The sequence below is a fragment of the Mesoplodon bidens genome (genome assembly GCF_964165515.1).
Source record: "Mesoplodon bidens genome assembly, chromosome: 11".
Taxonomy (NCBI): domain Eukaryota; kingdom Metazoa; phylum Chordata; class Mammalia; order Artiodactyla; family Ziphiidae; genus Mesoplodon; species Mesoplodon bidens.
In genome coordinates, this window is record NC_138167.1 from 67,905,035 (window position 1) to 67,922,824 (window position 17,790).

Below are 17,790 nucleotides of genomic sequence, written 5' to 3' on the forward strand. Positions count from 1 at the left end.
CCAAAGAGAACCCCTGGTGTTGTGATGAGCACAGGGCTCTTCCTCTGGGCACCACTGAGGGCTCCAACCCCAAGCCCTGGCGGGGCGGGGAGCCCCGTCAGAAGAGTGACTTGAAGATGCTCTCCTCACCCCAGCAAGCGGGGTGGGGTGAGAGGAATCCATATCCCCAAACACACATGCACCTTACTGTGCCCCCAGGTCATCTGCTCATACCTGTCGAGTTTCCTCCAAAGCGTCGCAGGGGATCTGGCCTTAGTTGCCAATCTTGGGGGAGAGCTGGGGAATTTCACATCCTCCCCTGGGGCAACCAGGGAGAAGATTCCTGGCTCCTTCACCATCAGACCTGGGGAAGTGGCAGGGCACAGTGGAGGTTGGGGGCACCACTGGCCCTTCAGTGGCCCCGGGGTCTCCAATTCTCCTCGAGCTGTTATCTCCCTGCGTCGTTCCCTGTTCCCAGTAGTGCAGAGGGTAGGCATCCGTCCTGCCCAGCCTGGGCGGTTCCTTCCCAACCCCGCCACATAAAGGAGCAACGCCTCGGACTGAGAGAGCAGCTTAATCCCCTGTGGGCGGGTGTGGGGTGCTCTTATACACATGCCCCTCACTGCTCCTGCTTCCCCCTCCCACCCCCAACCAATTGGCAGAATCCTTCTCTAAAATGCACTTTAGGTGTGGCTATAACAATGAAAAACCTTCAGTGGACATGCATGCCCCACCCGGGGAATGGACCCCTGGACCTCTCTCCATCCAGCTAGTCAGACAGTCCCTCCCCGTGTCCCTCACCCCTCTACCTTTTCCCACTAGCCTTTCCTCCCTCTCAACCTTTCCGCTCGCGGTACTAACCTCGGCTCGGGTTTCCACACACAAGGGGGTGCTGGGATGAGGTGCCAGGGGTCACAGCCTTTCTATTTTAACAATGAATCAGAACGTTGCCTGGGAGGTGGACGAAGACCACGCCCCTGCCGCTCTCGCATACGCTCTTTCTAGGTGCTTCATTTACATGAAGACCTTGGGATTGGACAACCCGACGGCAAGGGGTGGGGCGGAAGCGGGCGGCGCCCAGATGCCTCCGAGTGCCAGACCCGCTGCACGCTCAGCCCGAGCAGCAGTGGCAGGGTTCCCAGGGGGTTCTTGAGAGGGCTGGCACTGGCGATTCTGGCTCTTTTTTTTTTTTTTTTTTTTTTGATTCTGGCTCTTTTTAATCTCTTTCCCTTCGGTTCGTTCCCGCCACAGTCTCCTAGGCTGGCTTTGGCTCTGCGTCTCAATTTTCTTATCTGTAAAATGGAGGTGGCAGTAGTACCTGTGAGGATGAAATGAAATGCCCAGGGTTTTTCAACCATTTGCACATCCATTTGCACACTTCCACTGATGTGGAGCTCACTCACAAAATGCAAAGCTCCTCCTTTTTAAAAAATATGCCTTCTTTTCTAAGCGAACATTCTGCACTATGCGCCAGCTTCTATTCCAAAAGCTTTACATCTACGAGGACGTAGTAACCTGAAGGATTAAGTACCAAGATCCTCATTTCACAGCAACTAGGATCAGAGAAATTAACTAATTCGCCAGTGTCACCCAGCTAGTAAGTGGCAGAGCCAAGACTAAAACCCTGGTGAGTCTGGACTCCACTGGTCAATACAGAGCATCTTCATTCACTAGTTCACTCAGACATTCACAGGTACCTGGCACATGCCAGGCCTGTGCTGGGCACCAGGGATATGGTAACATGAATAAAACGTGGCTCCTTCTGAGAGGGGGAGCCCACTGACCAGGGGGAGAGACAGACCCCTGAACAGGTCACCCTGGCACAAGACGGAGTGGGTGAAAGCACACCTTCATGACAAGGAGAGTGATCTTTCTGCTCAGTCCCAATTACTGTAAGCAAAACAGAGAGCAGTGAGGCTCTAGCACTTGTAGTGAGGCCATGGGATCTTGAGACAGTTACTTGACCTCTCTGAGTCAGGGGGTGGGTGGGTGCTTGGTTTGAGTTTGAAAATCAGGGTATGGCCCCAGCTCTCTAGCCCCTACCAATCAGTAAAATCTGGAGCCAACTCAGCGTGGCACTCCTGACACTTCATTCAATACTTACAGAGCCCCTACTTTGTCCATTGTGTGTGCTGAGGACACATCAGTGAACAAAAGAGCGAACCTCCTATTTTTGTGGCACTTACGTTCTAGTGGAGACAAACAGATCCCAAACATGATAAAGAAGCAATATATGGAGTATGTCGGCTGGTGTTAGGTGCTAAGGAGAAAAATGAAGGGGTCGGGGGGTTGGAAGTGGCTGGTGTGGGGAAAGCATTACTTTTTAAATAAGGTGGTCAGGAAGTATTTACAGCTAGATCTCATATATATACACACATATATTTAGTCAATAAAACAATTCCAATGGCTCTATTTCTTATTTAACATTACAAAAAGCCAAAAATAAATATTTAGAAAATGTTAAACATTAAAAAATAAATAAATAAGGTGGTCGGCGATGGCCTCTCTGAGATGGTGACCTTTGAGCAAAGACCGGAGAAGACGTGGCAGTGAGCCTGCAGGTCCTGGGAAAAGCATTTCAGGCTGAGGGGAAAGAAGCAGCGAGGCTGGAGGGGAAAGAATAAGGAGGTGAGGGGGAGAGTCAGTGGGCGGGATTGGTGGGCTGTCCTGAGTGCTCTCCGCAGCTCTGGAGCTACCTGGTTGCATTCCTCCAGGGCAGGGAAAACACTTGCGGTGGGGGGATTGGGGGTGGGCAGCAGCCAGGGTCCTGAAGGGGGCCGGTGAGCCAAGGGTGTGTTGGGACGAGTGAAGGGGTCTGTTGGAGGAAGCCCCCTCCTGTGGGGGACAGTGGTACTTTCATCCCTGTGATGGGAAGGGCAGCTACAACCCCATTGTATAGATGGGAAACTCAAGACTCAAGCAAGTTGCCCAAAGCCACCCAGACCCTCGATGACAGTGCCTGGTCTGAAAACACACTCTTGAGTTCTGTGGGATGGCTCAGGGCATAATGGTGGCAGCCAGGGCAGCATCCCACTTGTCACCATTTAGCCCCAGCCTCCCATTGCCCTTTCCGCTCCCTGAAGAGTCTGTGCCTGCTCACCTCTACCCCTTGGCTCACACCCTTCCCCTCGGCGCAGACATACCTCTTCAGAGATTTGGGGAAGCAGAACAGTAAGTGACAGTTCTAATCCCACTCTACCCCCGTGAGCCTCAGTTTCCTCACTGATCAAGTGGGAAGGGTCATCCCAGGCCTCCGGTCTCACAGGCCTGTTGGAGTGTCACATGGTCTGGGCAGGCAAGGTAGCGATGCAGGGGGCTGTGACCCAGTGGAGCAGGGGCTGGAAGGTATGAGTCTCTAAAGTGGTCATCAGGGTTGGCTCCAGCCCAAAGCTACCTACCCTGTAAAGTGGTGATCCAAAGCCTGCAGGAGCTGGAGAAGCTGGAAATCTGAACTTTTATATAAAACCTCAAAAAATTTTAAATATGGCTAAGTCAAATTGTTTTTAAACATTATGTGAGTCAAATCAAACTAATCTTCAGGACTTCTCTTTTATGCAGTGTCTCTGAAATGGTAAATCACAGATTTTCATCCTTTAGTGATGGCTTAAATGCCCACCCCCTCCAGGAAGCCCTCTTTGGCTTCCCCAGCCTTAAGTGAGGGCTCACTCTGCGGGGATCCTGTGCAAGACTCCCGTTGTTCCTGGGGTGTCTTTCACATTGTCGACCACGTGAGTGGCGCCCCCTGGAGGTAAGATCCTGGATCTCCGCCTCCCGTTTCTTTGGGTTTGTTCAGCTAGTCCAGCAGTGTTAACTTACGTATCTAGGGTGTGACTTAATTCTTTGCAGAAGGACCCATGGCTTGGGTATATCTACCTTCTTGATCCTTCCCTGGAGATGTACATGTGCCCAGCCAGAGATGACCCTCAGCTTAAATCCCAGCTCCAACTGAGAGAGAGTGAGCAGTTAGAACTCAGCTAAAACAGTGTCCTGGAGGACATCAGGGTAGGGTTGGGGGGTATCTCAATGTGCCTCACCTGCAAAATGGGCTTAATGGAATTACCTACCCTGTGGGGTTATGGTGAGAACTCAGTGAGTTAAACCAGGTAAAGAGTGACTGGCATACAGTGAGTGCTCAGTAAATGTTATTCTCTCTCCTCCTCTCTGTCCCTATAGAAACAGCTCAGGGAATGTAAGCCCCTGGAGGGCACGGACCACCCTGTCTTGCTCACCAGTGTATCCCCAGTGCTAAGCACCCAATACTGGTGCTTTACTAAGCACTTCCCTACCAGTGCTCAGTAAACACTTGGTAACCGAGAGCAAGTGGTGCCTGCATGACAGGAGGGTCTGCCCACCCCTCCCCAGGATTATTGCTTGAGGGTCTTGGAGCTTCCAGTCCCCCTGGTGCACCCTGACGCTGCCACCAGAGAGATTTTTCTCAAATGAATCCCTGACTCTGACTCTCTCCAGGCTCAACCCCTACTCCCACATCGGAGGCTCCCACTGCCCCAAGATAAGGGTCCAGATCTTTAGCTCAGTATCTGAGGCCCTTAAGGGTCTGGTCCCTGCCGGCCTCTGCAGCTTTCTCCTCTCCTCTGACCACCCCTCCCCCACCTTTGCTCACCAAGGGCTCTCTGCCTGCCCATCCCCTCTCCCATCCACCTAGCCATCTTCCAAGACTCCTTTCAATGTCACCTCCTCTCTGTTCTGTGCCCCCCTGAGCCTATACTTTATTGAACCGACCTCCAAGGTGATCTCCATGTGTCTGTCTCCTTCATGAGATGTGAGGATCATGTCTTATTATCTATAACGGGGTAACTTTTGATGTAACTTAACCTGAGACTCAGTTTTCTCAACTGTTGAATGGAGCTAGTACCCACTTCACAGTGTTGTTGTTGAGTTAATGTCATCACTGGCACACTGGAGGTGCTTGATAAATTTGTTTTCCATCCTCCTTCTTCTGGTTATTTGCCAATCATGGTGTCTAAGGGGGAAGGGAGAGGGCAAAGCTCACTGGACAGGGAAGGTTTCAGCAAGGGCCCACGGGAGATGGTTGTGGCGATGAGGAGAAAAAACTAGATTCAGAAACTTGCAGACAGGAAAGCATGGCACTAGGGCCAAGAAAATCTCAAAAAGATTATTTCAAGGGTTACCTGTGAGGAGGGGGAATGGGTCCAGTGTAATCCAGCCAGGACTGGCCAAAAACCTACAGCGATTCAGGTCCTGTTTCAAGAGCAGAAACACAGAAATGACTGACACAACTTCCCATTCAGAAAGCTCAGGGCCTGTCTCGGGGGAAAGAGGTAACCAGGTTATAATATGTTCAGTGTTTAAAAGAAAGAAACGCAAAGTATCCCGGGAGCCCAGATGGAGAAATGACTGATTGCCAGGTGTCAAGGAAGGCTTCCCAGAGGAGGCAGCTCAGAGCCAAGGTGAGAAAGGCGGAGGGCAGAGTGCAAACACCTAAAGAGCTTCTCTGGCATCTGGAGGAGGCAGATGTTTGCTCAGAACAGGACTTTTCTTTTTTCTTTTTCTTTAATAATTATTTATTTGGCTGCGCCGGGTCTTAGTTGCAGCAAGTGGGATCTTTTAGTTTTGTTGCAGCATTCAGGATCTAGTTCCCCGACCAGGGATCGAACCGGGCCTCCTGCATTGGGAGCACAAAGTCCTAACCACCACTGGACCACCAACGAAGTCCCAGGAGGGCTTTTCTAAGATGGACCTGCTCACAAAAGAGCAGGCAGTGAGCCCTCCAAGCTCAGGATGAATTGGGAACCCCTCCCCAGAGCCCTCCACACAGCTAAAGGGAGGGCAACAGCTCAAGTCTAGGGAACATCAAGGTCAAGGGCATTTTGGAGAGGAAGGAAGCTGAGGCTTAACATTAGATCCCTCTCCTCCTCAGTTTCAGGCGCTAGCGGGCAGCTCCACCCGGCCTGCTCACCTCAGCCCCCGGGGGAGAATCAGGCCACCCCAAAACAGATCCTACTAGGAGAGTTCTTTCCTCTACTGAGCTGAGGCCTGGCTCCCAGTAACCATGGCCATTGCTCCTTGTTTTACTAGCACAGGCCTGACCCATCTGGGAAGTTCAGTGCGGTAATAGGAACATCTGGATGAGCGTCTGCTATGGCTTAGTTCCACAGTTGGATCCCCTCTGGACAGCCCTTTACATATTTGGCTCCTGTGTGAGAATCTGCTGCTTGCACCCCAATACCAATTCTCCCATTAGTAACGCAATCCCCAATTCTTAGTGGGTACACGATTCTCCAGAATAGACCACGGACCCCAGCCTTCCCTGGAACTAGGAGCTCCCTCTTCCTCCTGCCCTAAGCCTTTGCCACCTGCCTAATAGCACAAGCATCAAGTGTTCCTAAAAGGAGGGCCCTGACCTTCATCCCTTCCTCCTTCCTGCAGCTGAGAGGCAGATATGATGGCTGAAGCTCAGGCAGCCATCTTGGACCACGAGATGGAACCCATGTGTTGAAAATGGCACAAAACAAAAAACTAAAAGCCTGCCATCTCCACTCCAAGCTAGCTACCTTCCATCTTTGTTAACCTAAGAATTCCTCTCTTACATAAGCCAGTTATTTTATTTTATTTATTATTATTATTTTTTTGTGTGGTATGCGGGCCTCTCACTGTTGTGGCCTCTCCCGCTGCGGAGCACAGGCTCCGGACATGCAGGCCCAGCGGCCACGGCTCACGGACCCAGCCTCTCCGCGGCATGTGAGATCTTTCCGGACCGAGGCACGAACCCGTGTCCCCTGCATCGGCAGGCGGACTCTCAACCACTACGCCACCAGGGAAGCCCAGCCAGTTATTTTAAAATCTTGTTTCATATTATATGTAGCTAAATCTAATCTTTCCTGATTAAGCTCCTAGAGGTCCCAAACCACAGGGCCCACAGGATGGGGAGCGACAGGAAGAATCCAGGTAGAACATGGAGAGAAAAGACAAGTTCTCCAGAGAGTTCTGACTCTATCACTTTCAACCTTAGGATTGGCAAAAATTACCATGATTCAATTTCCTTGGTCTGCTGGTTTCTGAGGGCACACGTGGGAGAGAGTGGATGAGAACTTAATACTAGTACAAATGTAGGTATAAGTTATAAAACATCCTATGTCATTGGGGATAGAGAAGAGAGCCCGGCACGGTGTCTCAGTGGCAGCCACGCACACACAGAAGGCACACCTGGGAAAGTCAGGAGCCGTGGGAAGCGGTTCATGCACGTGGTCTCCCTTCAGCCTCCAGGCAGGCCTGCGAGATAGGCGTCTTATAACATCTCACACGTGGGGAGGCAGTCCCAGTGAAGTCAGCAGTGAGGGGCTCACACAGTGGGCCAGCGGCTGAGCCAGGACTCAAACCCCAGCCTGGCCGTGTGTGTGAATCCCCCAGGCTCATCTCTGCTCCTGATCACAAGGGGCTGTGAGGGAGAGACTCACTGCCCCGGGTCAAGTACCAGAACCACCTGGACAGCTTGTACAAGCTCTGCCCTCTGCCCTGGATAGAGGCAGCCAAATGGGGCAAGTCGCCCCACCCCAAGCACGGGGAGGACAACAGGAAGGCAGCAGGGAGAGCAGGTGGAAGGAGTCAAGAAGCCAGGTCACCGGGCTTCCCAGCCACAAGCCCTGAGCTTCACGTTCCCATGGCCAGGTGTGGCCTTCAGACCTGCAGCAGCCAGCACCAGACGGCGGGCTGATGGTGACAGGGGAGAACGCCCGGCCAGTGCAGGGCCAGGGCTGCTCCTGGCAGCCCCGCCACAGGGTGAGTGGAGGGGAAGGCCGGCTCTGCGGACCCCCGATCCCTGCTCCCCTCCTCCAGGAGCCCCCACGCCCCAGGGCTGAACAGAACCTGCGCTCCCCTCACACACACTCACTAGTCCATCAGCTGCACAGGGGCCTAGAGCTCATGTGTCTTCCCTTTGCAGTCCTAGTGTCAGGGCCCGACACAGCTCCGCTAATCAGGACGCAACCTGAAATTCCTGTGCCCTGGCCCAGAGTCACAGGAACCAGTCAGCGCAAGTGGGGTCTGACAGTGTCCAGAACAGATGCCCGGCTGTCCTCACTGGCACCACATCCACCTGAGGCAGCTGGACCTGGATTCTGCCACCAGCCCAGCTCAGTCAGGAGAAGAGCGGGGAGTGTGAGTGACGTGGGTCACTAACAGGCTGGTTTCCAGCGGCTCTGAAGCTGCACCTGAAGGTCTCCCTGGAAGAAGTGTGAAAAAGCAGCAGGCCTCACCAAGCACCAGCCGGCCTCATGAGGGGCCTACTCTGAAAGGGCCAGGCGTTCAGGCAAGTGGAGATGTATTTTCTTTACAAGGGACTAATCGCTCCTTCTTTATTGGGCTCTGTCTGGGAGCTGCTGGAAGCCTGGGGAAGCTGCCCAAGTTTGGGGGTGTGAGGAATACTCCGGGACTCCCCCGTCTCCACCCCTTCAATATCAGCTAAGGAGGCCAGCAAGGCCAAGGAGAAGGAAGAGGCAAAAAGTCCCAGCCACGAAAAGGCAGAGCCCAGCTCTGCTCAGCCACCAGCCCAGGTTCCAGAGCTGCAGGGAGACCCTGGCTTCTAGCAGTGGTGGCGCTGGCCTTCACCCGGGTTGGGGGCCCAGGCCTAGCGCTAGCGTTTCATGCCCACAGGGAGGACTGCTGGACAGCGAGGATGACCACACCCCAGCAGCTCCCTCCACCCCAAACGCCTGCCCTCGGCGTGCGGCATCAGGGCCAGGGACAAACCGTCCACACGTGCGCTTACTTTCACAAATGTAATCAAGGTTCGGTGGGGTATACATTTGGGAAGATGCCCCAAACGTGACCCTGGAGGCCCCCCCTGGTGGAGGCCAGCTCTCAGCCACCTACGTCGGCTGGAGTCCAAGCCCCAGGCCGGAGAGATGCTGGCCTCCCAAGTTTGGGCTGGGGAGTCAGCGCCTGGGTGCAGGCTGGCTTACGGGACAGCCAAGCTGGGACAGGACAGGTCCTTGCAGCCAAGGCTGGGGCACGGCCTGGGTCTCAGGGCTCAATCCCCGCTGTGCCGGGCTTGGCCTGTCAGCCGGCGGCGCTGGGTCTTACTGGTACGAGTGGCGCTTGGGGGCTTCTTGGTGGAGTTCTGGGCCCGGCTGGGATGTTTCCTCTTGACCTTCTTGCGCCTGTGCGCATGCAGCGAGGCAGTGAGAGAGGAGATCCTGTGGGAGGGCGGAAGGCTGGTGAGGCTCGGGCCTCAGTCTACCCTGGGGAACAGGGTGCGGGTGGAAGTTTGGGCAGGGGGGTGACTGACGGCCCAGCTCATGGAGGGGAAGTCAGGACAGGCCATGGACGCCATTCCAAAGGCAGCACACTCTGTCCCCAGAGGGCCTGCCAGCTCCTCAGCTCACAGCAAGAAAGGCCCTTACCCCAGGCACTAGGGGTACCCAGGGTCAGACATTCTCAGAGGGTGGAGGTAGGGGGCAGTGAGGGAGGCCGAGGACCACTTGACAAGCAGAGCAGAGGGCTAACCAGGGCCCCACACCACCCACCACAGGCGCCCTCACAACGCCAGCCATAGCAGCAGGCTCACAGGGGAGGACAGGCCAGGGCTCACCGCTGGGACAGCAGAGGGTCTCTGGACTTCCTGGGTAAGGCTCTGGTCAGCTTCTCCGCAGACGATGCCTCCTCCTCAGACCTGTGCCCAGCCCCTTGCTAAAGAAGCACAGGAGAAGGACGGTCACAGGGAGCGGTGGATCGAGGGGCCTGGGCACCCTGAGCAGTTGCAGCTCTGTCGCGCGGGGGCATGACCTGCCACCTCCCTCCCCTGGGCCGGGGCTCAGAGAAGGCCGTGGGTGGAAAGGCCACGTGTGCCCTAAAGCAGGGATGACACGGGCAGAGCTGGATTCCAAAGTCCTCCACCGCCACAGCCTACAGTGGACACACTCAAACATTCACAAATGAACGAACTCTAAGATGGAGAGAAGACTGGTCTTTGCATCAGAACTTACAGAAGAATAAGCACCAAATACAAGGTGAGTGTGAGCTCAGAAAGGATGTGATAAAGCGGCGGCCCTCGAACTTGAGGACACCGTAACCCATGCTCGGGGCTGTGGTTTACCTGGTGACTGTACGTGCACACGCATATAAACCCCTACGCGACCCAAACACAAGTTTAACTGAAACAAACGTTTCATAAGACAGCACTTGCTGTGATGCTTTCTGATATTTTCAATGATATTATGTTCCTTTTCTTTAAAAAAAAAAATGCTGGTTGGAACTTGCTATGACTCACACCCCACAGATCAGGGCACAGAGACATACCGTGCAGTGGGAGTGATCACAATCAACCGCTCTCTCAAGGGCTTCTAGTGGATCGACCACTTTAATCCTCCACAGCGACCCCACGAGGCAGCCGCTATCATCAGTGACCCCAAGGTAGTGGTGAAGGGAAGCAGACAAGGCAGAGAGACCTGCCCAGGTTCCCACAGCCACTAGTGGTGGAGCGGGCCTCTGAAGCCCCAGGCTCGGGGCTTTTGTCCAGGCCCTGGAGGGTGCCCCAGAGGAAAGAGCCCCTCACACTGGAATCCTATGACATGGACCCGCACTTAGTGACCCCCTGGCCAGCCAGGCTGCCCCTGTGTCCCTTCTTCCCTGGGGCTGCGAGGGAGACCCACCTCAGGCGGGGGCAGTCCGAGCAGCCGGGCCGCTGAGAGGTCCAGGTTGCTGATGGTGGTCACGGTGACCGTGTGGTTGAGGTGGTCGTACTGCACCGGCTCTGTCTTTGCTGTCACCAGCCGGTCCAGTTCGTCTGCCTCCTCTGTGCAGGTGGGCACAGAGCCAGGCCTCAGCCCCAGGGCACAAGTAAGCAGGCTCCAGCCACCGCCCCCTGCCCCCAGCCCTGGAGTACAGTGGCCCCCCTGCTCTATCGGAGGGCATCCAGGAAGCCCCCAGCTCCAGAGCCTGGCCTGCAAATGCTGTAAATGACCCCCAACTCTTCCCTTCATGCTCCAGGGAGACCTCAGACCCCCTGGTCCCCCCCAGGACAAAGCTGGAGCCACACCAGGAGCTGCTGCTTCCCCTACCCCTCCACCCCCAGTCCCTCCAGGCCTCAGAAGCTGGCCTTTCTGCTCATGATCGGTTTACCAAGAGGTTTGGATCTCCTCCTGGTCTCTGATCCACTGATCCACTGACATTTAGAGACAGCAGAGGACTACCCCTGGCTGCCAGGTCACCACCAAGACCCCTAAAACAAGGGACGTCAGCTTCTGTGCAGCCCTCACACCCACCAAGGGATAAATAAACTCAGCCTGTTGGCTATTCTCCAGGACAGGCCAAGGATGGGATTACCCAGCGCCTCCTCTCTCTCTGCCAGCATCTTCAAGTATTCCTGGTGGCGCTAAAACCAAAGGGAAGGGAACATGGTGAGTATGGCCTCTCAGCCCAACCTCAGGCAGAGGCACTGCTCACCTCCAGGGTGAGTAAGACCATGACTTGAAGACAAAGACCAGGAGATCTCACCCTAAACCCTCCCCAGTCCTGGGCCCACAGTGTCTCTATCTGCCCACACCTCCCCTCATCCCTGCAGGTGCCCCTTTTCGAGCCATCGAGGCTGCAAGTCCCCTGGAAGTCAGAGGCACCCTCCTGCCCTCTCCCTCTGCACCTCCTCCCGGAGCTTCTTCTGCTCCTCCTTGAGCCGCTTCTTGATCTCCTCAATGGCTGCTTTCTTCCGCTCCACCTTCCGCTTGTGGAAGCCTGTCAGGTACTCCCTACAGCAGAGAGGCAAGAAAGTAAGTCAGGATACAAGGAAAGAAGAGCTTGCTCCACAAAGAGAAAAAAAAAAAGAAAAAAAACCTAATAATGCACTCACCGTGTGCCAAGCACCATTCCAAAAATGTACACGTTAACTCATGTAATCCTCATAGCAACCTGAGTAGTAGGTACCCATCCCCATTTTACAGATGGGAGACACTGAGGCACAGAGAGGCAAGGTTACTTGCCCAAGGTCACAGAGAGTGTAAGGTTAGCGAAAGAGAGGGAGATGCTGCCTCTCTCCACTCACTACCCTCCAGGGCTCTCAGCTGCCAGCAACAGGGCCAGGTGGTGGGCACAGGCTGAGGGCCTTTGAACCTAGAACAGGTGAGGGTCCCTTCTTCTCTGGCAAACTCCATTACTCAGTGAATTAAGCCACTTCTAGTGGGGCTTTCAAGGCCACCCTCACCCAGACCTCCACGAACTCTCCATTGGACCAACCCCCCATTTGCCCAGGACCCCGCCCCTGGACTCATCTGTAAGTTGTGTTGATGCCACCCTGAGTTTCTTTTTTTTTTTTTTTTTTTTTTTTTGCGGTACACGGGCCTCTCACTGTTGTGGCCTCTCCCGCTGCGGAGCACAGGCTCCGGACGCACAGGCTCAGCGGCCATGGCTCACGGGCCTAGCCGCTCTGCAGCATGTGGGATCTTCCCGGACCGGGGCACGAACCCGTGTCCCCTGCATTGGCAGGTGGACTCTCAACCACTGCGCCACCAGGGAAGCCCCTGAGTTTCTTTTTATTACTTATTTATTTATTATTTTTGGCTGCATTGGGTCTTCGTTGCTGCGCATGAGCTTTCTCTAGTTGAGGCGAGTGGGGACTACTCTTCGTTGCGGTGCGTGGGTTTCTCATTGCAGTGGCTTCTCTTGTTGTGCAGCACGGGCTCTAGGCGCATGGGCTTCAGTAGTTGTGGCACGCAGGCTCAGTAGTTGTGGCTCGCAGTCTCCAGAGCGCAGGCTCAGTGGTTGTGGCTCACGGGCTTAGTTGCTCCGCGGCATGTGGGATCTTCCCGGACCAGGGCTCGAACCCATGTCCTCTGCATTGGCAGGCGGATTCTTAACCACTGTGCCAACAGGGAAGTCCCACCCTGAGTTTCTTGATGATGCTTCAGCATCCCCCTCCCTCCCCCTATCTGATCTCAGCCCCTCTCATCTCTCTAGAGCTTGCTGCACCATTCCCATCTGTTCCGGGGCCCAACGCTCGCCTTTCCACTGACCCACTACCATATGCCCAGGTGGCACTCTGAATGGGGGACATGTGATGGGCCGGACGCTAAGGCTTAGGGGTCCGACTCAGGGATCCCGAGGCCTGGCGCGCACACCCCGAAGGAGCTTAGTAATCGCCTGGTGAATAAATGAATTTAAGCCACTCGTTTCATTCACTCATCGTTCATCAAAAACAGCTGAGTCGGCTGTGTGCGGGGCCGCCGGGCTGGGCTACAGAGGTCGAAGCCACCGCTCGGAGACCCGAGCTCTCCGCTCTCGGGCGGCGCGTAGAGCAACGCTAGGCAGGTTGAGGAGCCGAAAAGAGAAGTAAGGGCGGGGCGGACGATTCCATTCCTCTGGGCTGGGGGCCCAGAGCGCCCGCTTCCTTCCGCGGGAGCTTCGCACCACGCCCAGAGGGCGGGACCGGAAGGGCCCTCCGCGTGAGCGTGTGCCAGCGGACCTGGCCTTAGCCTTGCCCGGCGGCCCGAAGAGGATACGGTCCAGCCTTGACACTCACCGCCGCTTCTCCTCGTCGAAGCTCAAAATGAGCCGCGGCCGCCGGCCGTCGCCATCTCGCTTCTTCTTCTTGTTGCGGCCCATAGCGGTGAGGCCTCGGCGGCGCGGCTCCCTCTCACCTGACACTTCCGGGTGTAGTGCTTCCAGCCTCCCGGAAGTGCCCCGCAGAGACGCCCCGCAGTTCCGCTCGTCAGGCCCCGCCTTTTAAAGGGGCCGCCCAGCCCGTCTCCCCGTCCCCTTCTTCTGACTGTTAACAGGCAAGATTCCTGCCCTCCCCAACCCACCCCCGCGACTCCCAGCCCCACTCCCTCTCTTAGACTAACAACGGTGAGAGCGAGACCCAGAGGTCCCAGCGCCTAGCACGGTGCCTTGCACATAGTAGGTGCTCAATACAGAGTTATTAGTGAATGGCCAAAGATTGCTGATCCTTCTTTTGATTTGGATGTCAACTCCGTGGTGGTCTCCAAGAGCACGTTTCTGGAGCCAAACTACCTGGATTAGAATCCTGGTACCCCAGTTACAGCTGTATGGTCCTGGACCAGTTGCCTTCACTGTGCCTCAATCACCCTGTTTGTAAAAGAGGACTAATCATAGTGACTTGGTAGGTATTGTAAGGCAGTGGTTTCCAAACGTTGGAGTGCATCAGAATCCCCTGGAGGGTTTGCTGAAACCCAGATCGCTTGGGCCCACCCCAGAGTTTCTGATTCAGCAGTTCTGGAGTGAGCCCCAGAATTTGCACTTCAGGCAAGTTCTCAGGTGATGCTGATGTTGCTGGTCCACAGACCAAATTTTGAGAACCCTGATTGTGAGGGATAAGTGTGTTATGTAGCGGGTATGTATAACATAACACATGTCACACATGTGTTTGCTACACAAGCCATCACCCCTGTCTGTGCCTCAGTTCCCCAAGTATGGAGTTGGGATGTAGTAACACATTCTCTACTAAAAAGGAGGGCACGAATGTGAAGGCAGTAAGTAAAACACCTGAAGGGGAATTTTAGTAGCTGGGATTGTGTGCCTGAATCCCCCATTCTTGACTCATCTGTGCTGGGTACTGCAGACAAGCTGCTGCCCTTGCCTTTAAGGACTCTCGGGTCCACAGGGTCAATGATCATTACAGTCCAGGGGATGACACCTCTGCTGTGAGATGCACAGGGGGCTGGAGGAGCTCAGGGTTGGCTCTTCCAGTGTGGAAGGCTTCCCAGAGGAGGTGACCACAGAACAGTCCGAGAGTGCAGATAACAGACTCTTAGGACCCAATGCTCTTCTTTGACAAGTGACTGGAGCCCAGAGAGCAAGTAAGCACACACATATTGAGTGCCTACTGTGTGCCAGGCACACAGAGAAGGCAACTGTTATCTCAGAGAGGGGAAGCGACTTGTCCAGGGTTACACTGCTGTTCTTTGGTAAAGCTGAGACTTGACCTGGGTCACTGGCCTCATGGCCCAGCATCCTGGGGCGCTGGCCTGAGGGATCACTCTCCCAGTAACAGCACACCCCCTCCGGAGGGCAAGATGCAGACCCTGACCATGAGTTTTGAAAGGAGCTAGGCACACAGTAGGTGCATCTCTCCATGAATGTTGAACCCATTCCACAAGGGTCCTCTGCCTGGGGGATTCCACGTTGGGCACTGAGAGGAAGTTATCCTCAAATACAGGGCACAGCGGGGGGCTTCAGGGTGATGAACAACTGCCCCTCTGCCCCTCTGCTACCCCCTAGTGGCCATGCCCCATGCCACCCTTGGCACCCTCCTCCTGGGAGGAATCATTGCCTTGGATGCAGTGATACCCCCAAAAAAGATGCCCAGCGAGCCACCTCCTGTGGAGGTTCAGAGAGAAGTGACTTAAGCAAAGTCACCCCATTATTAAGTGGTGTGCAGCGTCATCCTCAATTGCTGCCCTGTGTGTGGAGTGGTTCTGCCCTCCCGGAGCTTCCAGTCAGGCGCAGAGACTGGGGACGGAGTAAGGAGACACCTGCTTATGCAGGACTTCACGTGGGGAGCTCTGTACAGTCCGCCCTCACAGCCCACCGGGCCCGAGCTGCCAGCCCACGAGTGGTTCAGGGACGTCACATCTGCGAAAGCTCCCAGGGCAGAGTGAAGCCCGCCACTTCGGGCAGGTGCTGTTGCTCCAAACTCTTCCCTGGGAGTTCCAGGTCCCCTTTACTCCAGGAAAAGAGATGCAGGACTGGCAACCCCACCCAGATTCCAAAAGCTTGAGAGCCATTTACTGCAACTCATGGTCTAAAACACTTCCCTTTTTAAGTCAGTTTCTCCTTGACATTATTTTTATGTTTATTGAACACCTGCTGTGTGCCAGGCACAGCAAGAGATGGTACGTTCTCCGTAACAGAAATGATGATGAAGATGATGAGCCAGAAGAATAACGGCAGCTGCCATTAATTTAGCTCTTTACACGATTATCTATTTTGAGGTATGAGTTCCATTTTAATGAGGCCCAGAGATGTGCAGTCACTTACCCAAGGTCACACAGACAAGAAGAGCAAGTGCTGATGAGGGTGAAGCTTGAGTGGTCTAAGGGCAGAACTCTGCTTAGTTTCTCTGGACCCAGTTTCACAGGCTCTTGAGACACACCGAGTCTTCAAAGAGGCAAAGGGAACCAACAGTTATGGAGCGCCTACTATGTGCTAGGCACAGTGTAGTTCTCTACGTTAGCTGATCCTTGCAGTGGCCGCACAGGGTGGATACTAGTACTAATGCAATTTGATAGATGAGGAAACAGGTTCAGAGAGGTTGATTAACTGCTCCAAGGCCACACAGTGATAGAGCTGGGGTTTGGACACAAGTCTGTCTGACTCCGAGCCCAATTTCTTTCTTCCACTGCCAGTGGTCTCTCTCCTTATCTGCCCCAGGGCTTTCCTCTGCCTGGTTGGAGTCCCAGTCCTGGAGTATCGCTGAGTTCCGCCAGTGTAGAGAGAATAAGTGGGATCAGAGAAAGGCAGTCAAGAAGACACTTTCTCTGATGTCCAGCAGAGGGCGCCCCTCCACAGCCAGACTTCCAAAGCTGTTTCTCTCTGGGTGGCCAGTCGGGTGCCCCAGGAAGGCCTGGAGATCGGGTGTGGCTCATGGCAGCTCCCAGCCTTTGCACTCCATCCTTCTTGGCCCTCTTATAGAGATGTGCCCTCCAGCAGACCCACTGAGATGGGAATCACCCACCCAAAAAGGCCAGGTGAAAATAATGACCCCCATTTTATGGATGAAGAAACCCAGACTTGGGGGTGGAAGAGACCTACCCAGGGTTCCACAGCTAGTGCTGGCTGTCCTGGAGAGTGAGATTTGCCAAGCTCCCACCCAAGACATACCGCAGGAGACTGCCTTGGGGGTTGGGGGTGCCTACTGAGGTCCTGATTCCAAGCCATCTTGGAACATTGGCTCAGTTCCCAGGGGCTGTTTCCCAGGGAGATAGGGGGCCCTACAGCAGGGAGCAGAAGGGAGAAGGTGCAGGGGCGCGGTCGGTCTGCAGCGTTGCCCAGCTATCAGCTCATGTCCCATCACTTGCAACAAGTGAGTGTGATTGCCCTCCAAGGTAACGGAGCCTGGCTGGTCTTGGAAAACACGTCCTCTGGAAACCAGCAGAGGAGAGGCTCATGGAGGGCTCATCTCAGGGAGAGTGAGTCTCCCGCACTCTCCGTCAGGGAACAGGCTGTGTGCAGCAGGAAGCTTCTGAGAACCTGAAGGCGGGGCTTCAAGTCGGCCCACCTGCCTCTACTTGTAGGTTCTCTGCAGGGGCTGGCGTATCCTGCCACCGACCCCAATTCCTCCTATACAGAAACGGGCCAGCAGGTGGCGCCAGGGCCATCGCCCAAGCCCATCTTCCCTGTGTTGGGTTGAGGGTCCTGAGGAGGGCCACAGAACCCGAGTTTCCAGACTAGCACCCTGGTTGCCCTTACACTGTAGCATTGAGGTGTGCGGCCTGGCGCCACAAAGCTGGGATGCCTGGGGAGCCCCAGAAGGCTCAGCTGGGCCTGGTAGAGACCAGGGAGTCATCACTCAGAGCCTGTTTACTCCCCTTCAGATTCGGGGGATAAGATCTCAAGAGGTAGTGCGGCAGCGACGGGAAACACTATCCACTGCGTGTGTACGTTGTGCCAGGCCCTACACTCATCCTCCATCACACACGTCATTTCATCCTCACAACGGTCCCACGGTAGTCTCCGTGCTGTTATCCCCCTCGTATAAATGAATAAACCGAGGCTCAGAGAGGTCAGTTAAGGCCCACAGGGGCACACAGCTGGTCTCCCTGCACTGTCTGAACCAGATCTCTTTCTAGTTCATGAAAACAAATGAGAGGGGCCCCAGGTATTCCT

General features: G+C 54.9%; 2 protein-coding genes across 7 annotated transcripts in view; both read right to left on the reverse strand.

The window, feature by feature from the left end:
• TRIOBP (TRIO and F-actin binding protein) overlaps positions 1-926 on the reverse strand; it is a gene marked incomplete at its 5' end in the record, with an annotated part of 59,242 nt that extends 58,316 nt beyond the window's left edge. For all 4 annotated transcript variants that reach the window (XM_081250174.1, XM_081250175.1, XM_081250173.1 and 1 more), the window contains 2 exons: positions 214-343; positions 841-926. The remainder of the gene's footprint in view (positions 1-213; positions 344-840) is intronic.
• A 7,795-nt stretch (positions 927-8,721) lies between these two features.
• NOL12 (nucleolar protein 12) lies at positions 8,722-13,605 on the reverse strand. Of its 3 annotated transcripts, none has more exons than XM_081249440.1 (6): positions 13,466-13,605; positions 11,594-11,699; positions 11,281-11,329; positions 10,608-10,750; positions 9,548-9,645; positions 8,722-9,152 (listed from the first exon to the last, which is right to left on the reverse strand). In XM_081249440.1, the coding sequence occupies exons 1-6, from the start codon at positions 13,546-13,548 to the stop codon at positions 8,987-8,989; spliced, it is 645 nt and encodes a 214-aa protein (XP_081105566.1). In that variant the 5' UTR covers positions 13,549-13,605; the 3' UTR covers positions 8,722-8,986. The 3 variants fall into 3 exon arrangements, with proteins under 3 accessions (XP_081105566.1, XP_081105568.1, XP_081105567.1); XM_081249442.1 differs by lacking the exon at positions 13,466-13,605 and adding an exon at positions 12,487-13,272; XM_081249441.1 differs by lacking the exon at positions 13,466-13,605 and adding an exon at positions 11,801-12,166.
• Between the last annotated feature and the right edge of the window lie 4,185 nt (positions 13,606-17,790).